At 31.0% G+C, this 14,346-nt stretch overlaps 1 protein-coding gene across 5 annotated transcripts; it reads right to left on the bottom strand.

Moving 5' to 3' along the window:
• Window positions 1–1,439: 1,439 nt before the first annotated feature.
• On the bottom strand, window positions 1,440–11,791 carry GPS1 (geranyl diphosphate synthase 1). 5 transcript variants are annotated; one of them, XM_090299680.1, is made up of 13 exons: window positions 11,244–11,536; window positions 9,925–10,014; window positions 8,180–8,260; window positions 7,987–8,058; window positions 7,650–7,712; window positions 7,048–7,182; window positions 4,833–4,919; window positions 4,627–4,698; window positions 4,411–4,496; window positions 4,043–4,175; window positions 3,290–3,379; window positions 2,354–2,452; window positions 1,440–1,938 (listed from the first exon to the last, which is right to left on the bottom strand). In XM_090299680.1, exons 6-13 carry the CDS (start codon window positions 7,168–7,170, stop codon window positions 1,759–1,761), a joined length of 870 nt encoding a protein of 289 aa, XP_090155806.1. In that variant the 5' UTR covers window positions 7,171–7,182; window positions 7,650–7,712; window positions 7,987–8,058; window positions 8,180–8,260; window positions 9,925–10,014; window positions 11,244–11,536; the 3' UTR covers window positions 1,440–1,758. The 5 variants fall into 5 exon arrangements, 2 of the variants coding, with proteins under 2 accessions (XP_090155806.1, XP_068465387.1); XR_016519247.1 differs by lacking the exon at window positions 7,650–7,712 and having other exon boundaries at window positions 4,415–4,496; window positions 11,244–11,689; XR_016519246.1 differs by lacking the exon at window positions 7,650–7,712 and having other exon boundaries at window positions 4,059–4,175; window positions 11,244–11,677.
• Between the last annotated feature and the right edge of the window lie 2,555 nt (window positions 11,792–14,346).

The following is a 14,346-nucleotide window of genomic DNA, read 5'->3' on the forward strand; positions in this document are numbered from 1 at the left end:
TAGGTTGAGAAGAACAACTTTGTCTTTTTTTTTTTTACAACTTTGTTTTGATTAAAATAAGCAATAGACTAAAAATCGTACTAAATAAACATGAATAAGATTATCTCTAGATAAAGTCCTCCATTGGAAATACAATTTCTGATGTATCATCTTCACAATTTAGGTTTACAATTTAGTCCTCCAAAACCCTAAAAAATGTTTACAATGAAATCCTGTATAAATAATGTTCATCATGTACCATTTCTATTTTTAAAAAGTAAAAAACATAAAAATAATATTTCTGATGCATTATGAATTCAACATAAACATAAACATGATACGACATTCTCGTATTTCCGATGTTTACTTAAAAATATGAACTTGTGTTTGTTGATGGAGCATTACCAATTTTACGACTTTGCTAATTAAAAGGAAAAAAAGTCATTCGGGAAACTATTTTTGATAGACTAAAAGAGATTCTTAGTTCCATTTCTAATTAAACGAATCTTTCTTAAACTGAATGGAAAAAAATTGGAATTCAACTTAATGATGTTAAAAGATGGGAAATATATTTTTTAAAATAATATGTTTATTACGAATTATTCAAATTATTCAAATAATTCAAAAGTAGCCAACCCGATTTATTTGTTCGATTCATTTAAATTATTGTGCAAATTAATTTGTTTTTGTTCGAATTTATGGATGACTGAATTGTTTCTACAATAATATAATTTGATTATTCTATGTCATATACTACGGAAAAAAAAACTCTGTACTTGCGAATTATGATTTGTTATTTGATTTTACTTTTTCTATTTCAAAAACTTGTGTGGTCAAGCTCTTGTCAACCTCCTTATTAGCATAAGCTTTGAGTGTTTATTATTTCGACAATAGTCTCTAGTTTTTTTTTATTGTTTAGACAATAGTTTCTATAAAATAAGGAAAGTAAAAAAAAAGGAGGAAGGGAGAAAAAAAATTCTCCATTTTTTCAACTTTTTAAAAATGTATCATTCGTTTAAAAAAATTGTCTAATTTGTCCTTTTAAATAGAAAAATAAAACTCAAAAGCGAGTAAACCAAAAATATATCACTTGAGTAACAATTTAATATTATCCTTTATGTTCTAATTTATTACAAAATGTAGTATTAACTTTTTAAGAACTTGGTCATATATACATAATTCATGAAGATAAAAAAATGTGTAATTCTTGTGATTAAATATTTCCTCTGTACCACAATCACTGCAATCGTTTTGCTGAAATAATCATATTATTTTAATAAATATGCATTTTTTAAAATAAAAAAGAGAAAATGATTAATTTGAAAGCGTATTAGGAAGGAAAAAAGATTAATTTTATATGTAATTTTTCTTTTGTATAACTTGGAGGTAAAATCCCTCTTCCATTTTTGGGATAAAATAACATCTCCCTCCATACTCAAACTAGAGATCAAACCCTAGACTTTGGCTAAGAAACTCAGTGTCAATAAATATATGAATTATAACTATACAGCTGTTCCATGCTCCAAATACAAGAAGCAGCAAGGTATAAACTGGCAAAACTTACCAAAGGTCATTATTAAACATAGATGGGAAGAGAATTTAATCTAAACAATTAAGAAAAAAGAACAAAGTCATTATCCTAAAAACACTTTGGGCTGAGGGGAACAATTATAGAAAAATTGATGGCAACAGAGAATTGTTGGTCTTAAATTTACCAAGATCTGTTTTTCCTTTAACTACCCACAAAAAAGGGGGGGCAAACATTACTGAGTCTTGCTTTCACTTTGTTCGTGTAATGACTCTGTGAGTTAGATCTATTAGGGCTTTCCTTGATCTTCTTACTTCCTCGTCGTCACTGTCGGGTAAGGAATCAATTGCTGCTGCTGCAAGGTTAGCATGCTCCACGGCTAGCTCCCTTGTCCTCTGTATACCTCGGCTCTTCCCTAGATAGTCCAAAGCCTATGCAACCAAAATTACAAATACAAAAATATGTGAACTGCGTAATAATAAGCTACTCTGATGTGGATTTTGTGCATAACCATCATGACGTTGAGCTGCTTTAGTAACAAACATATCTGAATTCTATTTGTTCCGTTATTCTACATATTTAAAACATGAAGGGTAAAGCTTCAAATCTATTATCAAAGATGAACCTTGATAAAAGCAGGGAAAATGTATTTTGAACCACTATCAGAGAGGCCATCAATGATCATCAAACTAAAATCTCTGAGTTGAAATGACAAAACCAACTGCAACCACTTAAATGACAGATTCATGGAAATCATCTGATCTAAACGTAGTTATTTCTTTTGTTTAGAGGAATAAGAACCAATTATGTAGAATAAACGCAACCAAGAAACACAATTTAACTTACAAGCTCAATATTCGCAGGGTTTTCAAAGCCCTCGTCAACAATTGCACGCAACTGAGGGAACTCCTCCATCGCAAACAATATGGGAGCTGTAACAATTCCCTGCATTAAGTTTTTGGACACCTGGTCATTCAGCTGGTAAAACAAAACACAACAGGTCTCATGAAAAATAAAAGGCAAAGCGAACCATAAAGTAATAATAAAAAATATTTTCTTCTAAATGGCACCCAACCCAAAATAGGTTTGTTAGCATAGAAATTTAATATCAGTGTAAAAATAGATTTCTATATGCTGTCAAAACAGGATCAAGAAATAAGCACAATAAATAACACATTTGTTTACAGATATTAAATGAAATGTTTCCAGTCATATAAGGCAGTATACTGTATCGAACTTCCATTAACTTTCTGCTTAAAAGCCCTTTTAATCCCCTCAAATATTCCCTATGTGTGATTTTGTTCTCCCCGAGTTGAAAGTATGCAAATTGGATCCACCAAGTATTGCGATTACATGAATTTGATTCCTCCATCAGTTTTCCATTAAAATTTTCCCAGATCTTGTAGACCTTTTGCTAGACGTATATGCTAATATGAGTTAATTACATTAAAAATTTCTCACGATTGCAATACCAAAGAGACAAAAAATGCAACTAAGTCACAATAGCATGTGTCAAGCAACAGATCAATTGTCACATCAACAAAATTTATTAGATATTTAATGAAAGACAGATAGAGGAACAAAAAATACAATTACGATACTAGATCGATCTAATTCGTACATTTGGAAACCAAGGAATCAAAATTGCACTATTACGATATTCGGGAGACCAAACGTGAAATTAAGCCTGTTTTTTTTCTATCACATTTGATAAGATTTTTAAAAAATGAATAAAATTCAAAAGTGGGTGAAATTTAAAATAGCAATAAATTATGAAATTACATGTTGAATGTCCGTTAAAGAACCCTTTCCAAGAGAAGCAGAGGTTCCAGTGAAATCAAGAACATCATCAATCAATTGAAATGCCAACCCCTGAAAAACAGCGGAGAGGGAAATAAGTTTCCAGGAAATCATAGACCGCAACTTAAACATAACATGTACAGACAGGAACTAAGATATCAACTAAATGTTGCCAGATAAAATGGTGGATACATCCGTACCGTAACATTTAGGAGGCGTTTGGTACAAGAAATTTAGTTTTCCAATAATTCAAAATAAAAAAAGTTTGTAATCTGTGCTATGTTTAATCTTTAAAATATAACATTCTGAGGAATGAAAATGTTTTTAGCAGATTCCCACAGAATTGTTTCCAATGGTAGATATGGGAATCTAACTTTTTCGAGTTAAAAAAAGTTTCATAGCAGCGAAACAACACAATACAATAGTCTTATTAGATAATTCAATATAGTAAATAATAATTTTTTGGGTAAAAATACCATGTCACTCATTGGTTACCTGGACTCGTGTGTTTGTGTGTGAATTAAGAATATTTATGACCAACTGAACATATTTCAGTTATTCTAAGGATTCATAATTCCCAGTGGCATGAAAAAAATTTCCCTGTACCAGACGTTTCCTTAGTTCCATTATTTTTCATCATGCAAACCCTTCAATTATTAATTGTTAAACAAACTATTTACTACGTAAAACATCATACTTCAAAGTATAAATCCATGAAAAATTGAATATACAAACCAGATTTTTTCCATACTCAAAAGCAAGAATTGCAACTTCTGTTGTTTGCCCTGCAAGGATGGCTATTGCCTTGCAACTATTTGATATTAAAGATGCAGTCTTGTAGTAGGTCTTTTGCATATAATATTCCATGCTGAAAACATTAACAATTATGAGAAACCATTATAACCATAAACAGGTGCCTTACACGACCACATTCTAATGAATTAAGACTGATCTATAAAAATGTGTTTATGCAAAAGGAAAATCAATGATTTTCTATAAAGAAAACAGTAATTACTGATAGGATACAAAATTGTATAAAACAAAGGTTAACCTCGTCACAAAGAAAATGCATACATACATGACAGAAAAGGACTCAAGCATACCTACACTGTTGATCAGATGTTGTAGTCATTTGCATGGTCTCCCCAGTTACAAGATGCTCTACAACTTTTGCCAATAAAGATACAACCTACAGGGATGCAATCCATACCTTAGGCAGATGGCAGAAAAATAATTGTGTGCCCCATCAAGGAAACTAGATACATCATACATCGTTACAGTTTTGAATGTATACACAGCATATCACCCAATTAACTTACCTCGGTGTTTTTTAAAGAGGCCAGAGCAACACAAGCCCGAGAAAGGAGAAAATCTCCAGCCAGTACTGCCAACTGCATAGAAAAAGAAAAAAAATTAAGCAACCTATGTCCACCATTGGACAGTATGTGTATAGAAAATTTAACCAAACAATACTGCACCAATGGCATATAATATGCTGGCAAACGGAACACAACTTTATTTATACCTTATTGCCCATTACAAAATTCAATGAACCAATACCACGTCTGGTATCAGCATCATCTAATACATCATCGTGAAGAAGGCTGGCCACCTGTGATAACATCATGCCAACATTATTTTGTAATAGTGATAAGAATATATTCTTACAACTGTGTAAAGAGGGACTTTGACCATATACAAAACTCATTCCTAGAACTAAAAATTTGAAGCATAAAGTTTTTAGATTTGGACATTTGCAGATGACCCAAAATTAGACTGAATACACTCATCACTATATTGGAATCGAGAATAGACTTAGCTTAACTCAACCTCAAAAACTAGCTCAAGAGAAGAAAATTGTATGGTCATTATAACAGGTACTTTGTCCGATGCTAAACTGATATAGGATCTTTAAAATAATAATAACAATAATTATAACCTTAATTGACAGAACACACAGAACAGTGTATTTGATATCACACCTGCATGACTATCACTTACATATACATAAATTTTCAGTTTGTTAACAAGACTAAGCATAAACAATAAATGGCTATCACTTCAGTGAGCAAATACAGAATAAAAAATTAATACAATTAGAATTTATGTTGTAAGATATTAACATCACGAAACTGGAGTGGTAAAAATAAAGATATAGCTCTCTCTGCTTCAAAAGAATCTTTCTCAGAGGTGCAAGAGCAGGGAAACACAACTTTGGTCAAAAATTTATTTTCCAAAAATCTGAAAGATCAAGCACAGTGGCTACAAGGGTTTATCAAAATGATATTGTTCAAACAGATAACAGGAAAACTAAACTAGGAAGCACAAACAAATAAAAAAGGAAATACAGAGACAGATGGTAAAATTTGCAATAGAATTGTTTAGTCTTTTTCCAGAGAAACAACTAAGCCTCATCTCTTTGAATGGAAAAAAAAACAAACTAAGCCTTATCTCACAAGGTGGGTAAGCTAAACACATCAAAGAACAAAACCACTAGAATCTATCAAAACCAAATTTTCAATAAATACATTTAGTGCAAGATTTTTTAAAGTTTTCATCAGTTTTCCTCTGTTGGCCTTCTTATTGGAGCATCTATATGTCTTTCCCGGCATAGCCAAGCCTAAACCCTAAACCCTAAGCAAATTTCTGTAATGTTCTTCTCAACAGTTGCCATTCCAACCTTATTCCAAATGCATTCGTTCTTGACTTTTCTTTTATCATATGGTTGCAGCAACCATAATCACAAATAGATAGAGACCATAAACACAATCATGAGCTTTCTTCAGATTTATGACAAGTAAAAGCCCTTCCAATTCTGACCACCAGTTAATAAACTGAGTAGTTCAGGTTATTCTTTTTACCCTTAGAAATTGTTATCATACAATCAAGAGCGAGAGAGACGCATAAAATATTAACAGCAAGTCTACCAGTGAATAATAGCGGTCATAAACAATAAATTGCAATATTCTATAGCAAAAGGTAAAATGGAAAGCCAAATCATCCAGTCTGACCAGGAAACCTCTGTCAACCCAAAAACAGAACCGATGGAACTGATGAAAACCAATATAAAATATTGGTTTGAATCAGTATTTTAAATCTTAATTTACTTTTAATTTAATCTAAAAAATTTAAGATAAATAAAAACGTGTTTTTTATTATATAAAACATAAGACATTTATATTCATTCACAATTTTTCTTTCATGATTTTTATAATTCTATATTACTTTGTTACTTAAAATATTAATTTAATAAATACCAATTCGACCATGGTTAAACCAATAAAATGTGAATCAGTGCTTTGCTTTCACAAGTTAAAACCCATGTGTTTATTAAACATTACAGGAGAAAACGACACATCTTTTAGCCAATGTCTACATTGCTTGAAAAGAATCAACAAAATTAGAAATAAAATAAAAAATCTAAAGCAATATTGCAACAATCTCTTTTCACACATTCATCTCTGAACTTCTTTTTGTGAAGTTATTGGCAGTCAAGCACATATCATTAAACAAAGTAAAACATCAGATATCACCTAAATCATGTATCCTAAACCTAAAATAATCAGCAGTATCAGGAAAGCACTGTTTTATTTAATAAGAGTCTAATTGGATACAAAGCTAGAAGAGTTTAAAAAGTTTCTACACTGGAAAAAGCTCTATATTTCCAATAAAGAAACTGTCAAAAGCAATGCTAATTTGTATACAAACAGACACTACGAGAAAAATTCTGAAGGACTTACGTGAATCATCTCTGTTATTTCAGCTATGCGTTGTTGTCTTGAACGTAAATCAGTTGTCAAGTCACCTCCTAGTTCAATATGAGCAGATGCTTCATTTATTGGTAGATTTAATGCTGTTGACATTAACAATAAAACCTGTAGAAACATTAAATCGTTAACCTGAATCCTGAATGTGAAAGAACAAAACAAGATTAACAATAAATAATACAGGAGAACAAAGACAAAATAATAAAATAGACATTTTATCACCTTATAACTATATGCACACTCACAGAAAAAAAGATGGAGAAACAGTAAAGTCATCAAAGTTAATTAGCACCATGAAGTGAAAAATTAAGAATGCTAGGAAGGCCTCCTGATCCAGACATCAGAACAATTAAAATAAGCTTGAGCATAAGTTGTAGCTATTGTTAAAAATATCCTTGTCCCTGACATGGGCTGTTTTAGCTTATTTCCGTAAACTCCCAAAGATAACTTGTCAAAACAGCTTACAGCCTTACAACTTAAACAGTCTAACCTTTTTTCTACTTGGTTATAAAAACAACTTAAAAACTCTTGTATGAAAAGAATTTATTCAATAAGCACTTAAGCAAGAGATTTACCCAAACACACCCTTAAAGCATGTGTCAACTGTCAACGATTGTATTTCACAGAATTGGGTAAACCTGAGCTCAGGATAGAACAGAGGAAATGAGTCAGCAAGTATGGATGTGTTAGCTAGCTTGTATTGATTTTAAAGGGGCAACTTGATAACCAAGTGATTGTAAAAAAATTCACAGCTTTACAAGCATAACTTAATGGTAGTTTAGCTCCTCCTACAACGATAATTGATATTCAAATATCAAACCACAGGAAATAATTGATACACAAGCATAGAAGATCTGCGGCAAACATTGATGCAAAAGAATGCAAGAACATGTGCATAGCATTTATGCTTACTGTTGGGCGAAATCGTTTTCCTTCCACTCCCATTTTGAAGAAGTATTCAGCAGCTGAGGCAAGCTTTGGAACCTGATACATAATAAAAAATTCTCACCATGAATTATACCTGATTTCTAGGAAGCAAATGACCCAGGACTGAGCTTTCAATTTAATGCATAAATTAGGAAGTAAATCAAGAACAATCTCATACCTCAGCAGCTACCATCGCTCGCAGCTTGTTACCAAGAAGTGACAATTCGTCAGCAACCAGTGAAAATGGATCATGTTCATCCTGAGAACAGTACATGTATCATAATGGATAATTAAGTATAGACAGATAATTGAAAAATACATATAAGAGTCTACAATGAATCTTTCTATTTTTTTTATGGATGAGTTTGATTGTATTTTCGTTTGTTAGTTCTTAAAAAGTATTTTATAAAAAAAAATTCAAAAACTATTTTTTATAGTGGTAGAAGATGTGAAAGATATTTTGTTTTTATTTAAAATATGAGTCATAATAAAAATCTGAAAATAGAAACACAACTAAAAGATATTCTGTTTTTTTATTTAAAAAACAAAAAAAAGGTATATTAGTGTTGAAAGAAGACTTCAAAACTACTGCTATCAAACAAGATTATTTTGTTATAAAAAAATTTAAAATAGAAAAACAAACAGCCTTAAATCTATCAGTATTTGTTCAAAACAGACAGGTTCAAGTTGTTTCTGAGAACAAATAAGGAATAACACAATGGACAAATAATGAAATTTGTATTACTTATAGTCATGGTTGTTAATCACACTCTATTGCATTACAGCACTGGGTTGCTACCCATTTTCAGATAAGCAGAAACAAATTACTCCGCCACAAGTTACCTCAACTATTACATCATTCAAAAACTTTTTATTAGAAAATATTATCTCAAAAATCTACTATTAAAAAGTCTTATTTTACATTTATCAAAAATTGTTTAATATTCCATTGATAAACATCAAAATCAATGTCGCATATACCTTAAATATGTTAAGTCAGAACACTTTGATCACATAATTCTTCAATTTTAATAAAATTTGACAAGAACAACCAAGGTGTTATATAGTAATAGTTCAACAGTTCAATTGATAAAATCACATTTTGTATGAAGTTGTTGATAACTTGACAGTGTATCTTACAGTGTTGTATCAAAAATTTCACAATAGCGTTCATCCTACTATAGCAGTCTTGAAATCAGGCACTGCACACTACATTCCATGATTGATAACTATGCTCATACCCTTGCATTTTTCCTTTGAATAAATATACATGTGGCACTAACATGATTAGGGAAACTCTTTGTAAATTGGGTTTTTAGTAAGAGAATCTACTAAAATTTAGACAAAGAGAATATAAAAATGTTTAGTTACATTTTTAGTCCCTCGGCTATGGCGATTGTATGATTTTGGTACCCTAAGTTTCAATTGTACCAATAACTCCCTCAAGTTTTCTCCTATTTACAATCAAGTCCCTCCATCCCAATTCCATCCATATTTTAAGCATTGATTTTCTTGGAATGGAAAGATATTCCTTTTGTTGTTCGTTGTTGTTATAAAAACTAAAATTTACCCACAAGCATCATCAATATAACAACTAATTCAATACAATCAGAACATAATTTTAGGGTTCAGATATTCTGTGTTTTTAGGCATATACACCGTATTTACTCTGTCATGTCATGTAAGTTTGCCACATCAGCAAATTCTGTTAAATATTGGATGGAATCGGAATGGTGGGACCTGGTTGCAGATGGGAGAGAACTACTCTTTTGAGAACTAGCAGACCAAAATAGTACAATTGAGATATTAAGGGACTAAAATGCAACTAGGCCATATAAAAACAGCATAACTTATTGAAGCAGTAAGAAATGGAACCAATGAACAGAAGAATGAGAAGTTACCAAGAAAGAACACAGAACTAACCTCAACTATGGAGTTGCTTTGTTGATGGATCAGATATCTACTACTATGCAATGCTGGCAGGCCCTTTGAAAAATTTAAACTTCTCATAACCTGACACAATAATCATTTGCAAGTAAAATTAGGTGATGCACGATGTTTTTCTTCAGATAAAAGAAGACGATGTTATGAGAATGAAAGAAGATAAAAAGATGATATTATGAGGATGAAAGAAGGCTAATTAACAGAAGGAGGATAAGAAATTCTCGTTAGGCAAATTGATAGAAAAATTAACCAACGAAAGAAGCAAAACACAACCACAATTCAGTGCCTGATTGGACACTAATGCAAAAAGATGTTCAGCTAATGGAGAAAACTTCTCCTTCCCTGAATAGTCTCTAAGAAATATCGCAAAACATAATTTTACGTTAGAGAGTCTGAAATGAAGTTGCTTATATGTTGAGCAACTTGAGAATACCATTGATCGAACAAGTTTGAATGACATTCTTATAGAAGTTCCTTACATAACAACTCCCACCAAGATTACTTAAAAATTAAAAAAAAATTATAAGTTAAAATGAGGATTTGTGAAAGAGGAACAATAAAATGAGATCTACTAAAAATAAATTAAGAACTCAAGTTAAGTACTACCATTGGAATAAAAATTAATAAGTATTCTTAACTCCTATGTGACAACAAGGGGCCTGCCAAAAGAGAATTAAGAACCCAAATTTTCCAATGCTCTTAACCAATCAGACCTAAACCACTGATACAATAGAGCTCTCTTGTACCTCCAAATCTACTAAAGAGACCCCTCTCTACTTAGCAAAAATCTCCATTACTTATTAATTATATTATATGATATAAACATAACTATTAATCACTGGTAAAACATAAACTTCATGTACAAGCATGGAGGCTCAGTGACCACAAAACAGCTTACCCATTCACAATTCACAACAGATTCTACTTCCTCAAAAATGTTAAAACATTGCAACGCCAACAATCACCACACTATAAGTGCTTCACTATTTGATTCGCAACAAGACAATTCTAAATTTGAGCTCCCAAGACCAGGAAGCGCTACTAAAACTTAAAACCAAACATAAGTTCTATCGGTATAACTCCAAACAGTTACTAGGCACATCGTTGATGTTTACCAATAGAATTCAGACAGCAGTGATCCCGCATGGCGCATTGCCCAGACGATTCCAATTAACAGAAAAGGGGCGAAAGCAGAAGCAACAAAGTTTGAGACTTGAAATCGGACCACAACAAACGAGGATCCCAAAATACGCATGCTAAGTGAAACAACACAAAGCAAAAGGTGGAAAGCAGAAAACCTGATGAGTAGAGTCTCCAAGCGAATGAAAATTATGCGGGGAAAGAAAACGGTGGTTGTGGTCTCCAATGGACAGAAACCACCGACATGAGTTGAAGCTTCCTCTGAGGTTTTTCGATATCCGAGAAAATAGCATCGTATCCGACGAAAGAAGGCTTGCGAGAGAGGAGGGGGACAAAGACTTGAAGGCGGCTAAGGAAAAATGAAATTAGGAATTGGGAGCCGTCGAAAGAGAAGTAAACAAACTCCTTTGCCAAAGAAGCGAAACAACTAACATCTATGAGTTAACAATCTGGTGACGACGGCTAAACACAACCATATATATCAATTAATCCTAATTTTTCCAATATTCTTGCTCACTAATATTTTTCTTTATAATTCACTAGTAAATGTTTTTTAGGCAATTTTGGGACCTACACCCACCCCCAAAGGGTTAATTTTGGGTGCACATTTATTCTTCAACTTCTTCTATGAAAAGGTTACAAATAAACAAAAACTTTTGCAACTTTTGTCAACCTCCCATAAACAAGGAATGAAACTTTTGTTTCTGAATTCACCTTAGTTGAGTAAGAAACTGTTGGTCATATGATTTTTAAGAAATTTAGATCAAAGTTACTGTATCTATCATAATAATAGTTTATGATTGAATGATTGTGTATTTTTTTTATAGCACTGGTTTACACTATTATTCATTTAAGATGGAAATAATATGAATAATCAACAAACCAAATATTTGGTAAATATTTGAGTGAGTTTCGTGGGAAAACAAAAATAGACTATGATTTCAACGAAAAGAAAAAAAAGTTTTTTTTATATTTAAGGATAACTTGGGATTTATTTAAATAATTCTATTCAAATAAAAAAATGTTGTATGGTAGAGTTAGTTCTTCAATGCGTTTTGTGTGAACTCTATGTCTGTCAGTCCTTGATTAGATGTTCATTCTTTTCATATTAATTGACTGTGATAAGGCAGAGAGTACCTGAATTTCAATTAGTAATATAAAATCATAAGTGACCCAGATAAAAATAACAACTTACTCACAAAACAGTAAAAGAAAATAATGTTTTTAGGATCCAACTCACATATAACTAAATAGTATTAATTATTTTAGTTCATATTTAAAATCAAATACATGTCACTCAAAGTTAAAAGTTGGTCAAAGTGCAATACATGTCACTCAAAGGAATGTGCTTTATTCCACCGTATCTCATTACATCAAGGAATAAAAATTAGTATTTATCTTTATTGAGTATGGAGGATTAGTGTAGTGCATAACTCATATTTCAATACTCATGTAGGAGAATTTTAAATGTTCCAAGTTTTATGTTTTGTGATTATTCTCTCTGTAGTAGTGAATGAAACCTCTAAATAAAGATTTGTGTTAATTTAATTTTGTTTTGCAAAATTATGTTGTATCAGGTAAAAAAGTCGATACCCGAATGCGATTTTATTTTCTTGTGAACATCTTGTATAAATATTGTATAAAATCTGGAAAAACTTTGTAAGCAAAAAAGTACTTGGAAGAGTAATCTTCTTGACTATAATACTTGTGACTAATTTAGTTGTGGCTCTGAGGTCAATGGGTATGTCCCTACTAAGAAAAAAAAACGAAAAAAGAATAATCATCCTCACTTCCTCGTTTTTATATCATTCTATTCATATTAGGAAAAATCTTATGGATAAAAAAAATATTCTTAGAAAAGTTAACTGCTTCAAGGTGGTTCGGTAATTTCTTAAAAAAAAAAAATAATAATTAATAAATTATTAGATATTTGGTGACAATGACATGATTATCTAAAATACTCTTTTACTCACTCACGATCTATGTAGCATAAACAAATATACGACACGCACATGAATACGGAGATACATCTCTAAAATGTAGGGCACGGAGACACGGATTTATATATTATATAATTATAAATTATATAAATTGACAATAAAGATTTTTGTGCACAAGTATGTTCTAAATTATTTTTTGGAGCAGAAATGTCTTTCATGACTGGTTCACAAAGATTTGTTTCTTATTTTTATAATCATAATAACAATTTATACAATAAAGTTTGAATTTTTAAAAAATTAATGTATTTTTTCTTTTTAAATTTGTGTTAAAACCGTATTAAAATTGTCATGAATCTATCAAATGCTTTTTTGAATTTGACATTTCACAAAGTATCTTACAGGTGTCATACGAGTACACGTCATTTAAAAGAAGGCTCACGATTGCTCGTGTGAATCTTCTCAAAAGAAAAATAGTTTTACTTTCTCTATATTTACTTAAAAAAGAGGAAAATACTCCACTAATAAATGAGTTTATTATTATTTTTCAATAAATAATTAAATAAAATAACTTAGAACAAAACCAGAATATACAGCCTACGAATAAACAAAACCAGAATATACTACAAAAGACAGTTGACTAATTTTACAATCGGTAAAACAAATTACATATTTTGTGAGAAAAATAGAAAAACACAAATAATAAAAGGAGTTCGGATATAACTTTATTAAAAATAAATAAATAAATAAAAGAATCCATTCTGTGTCCTTAATATTCTTAGATAAAAATAAAGTTGTCAAAATTGTCATCGAATTATAATATTAAGTATGGCAAACTGGCTTAACTTGACAAGCAAGTTAAATTAATGTCTAAAAGGTATCTAACCTATTTGAGTAGAATCTCGCCCTCTTAGAATTCAAATAGTTTTTGAAAGAAAAAAATAGGCTAAATTAGTCAGGTTTGGTAATCTAATGGGCTGGCAAGATAGTAGTCCTTGTGTTTCTTCTTGCAACTCCATATATTATTCTCTCACCTCCATAAATTTTCATATTTTCAAAAATACCTCTTTCTAATATTCTGGATTATATAATCTGTAAGTCTTTTTTCAAATTCGTAATTAGTTTCTGGATTACATAATTTGAAAGCTTTTTTTTAGATACATAATTAATTTCTGGATTATGTAATCCGAAAGTCTTTTTTCAAATGCGTATCCGGATTACATAATTTGGAAATTACTCTATGGTATAACACAAGAAGGATAAAAAGGTATTTTCATGTTGTGTATGGAAGTGGCAGAAGCTACAGGAAGAAAGAGTCTTCAAA

This window comes from Phaseolus vulgaris, chromosome 3, assembly GCF_051622355.1.
Source record: "Phaseolus vulgaris cultivar YP4 chromosome 3, ASM5162235v1, whole genome shotgun sequence".
NCBI lineage: Eukaryota > Viridiplantae > Streptophyta > Magnoliopsida > Fabales > Fabaceae > Phaseolus > Phaseolus vulgaris.

What these genes read in the sequence shown, in the direction of transcription:
- GPS1 (XM_068609286.1), bottom strand. Translation starts at nt 11,378, where the DNA reads ATGCTATTTTCTCGGATATCGAAAAACCTCAGAGGAAGCTTCAACTCA. An exon ending in CCTCTTTAAAAAACACCGAG is followed by an intron (nt 4,497 to 4,626) that starts GTAAGTTAATTG and finishes GCATCCCTGTAG; the next exon opens with GTTGTATCTTTATTGGCAAA. An exon ending in ACATCTGATCAACAGTGTAG is followed by an intron (nt 4,176 to 4,410) that starts GTATGCTTGAGT and finishes TAATGTTTTCAG; the next exon opens with CATGGAATATTATATGCAAA.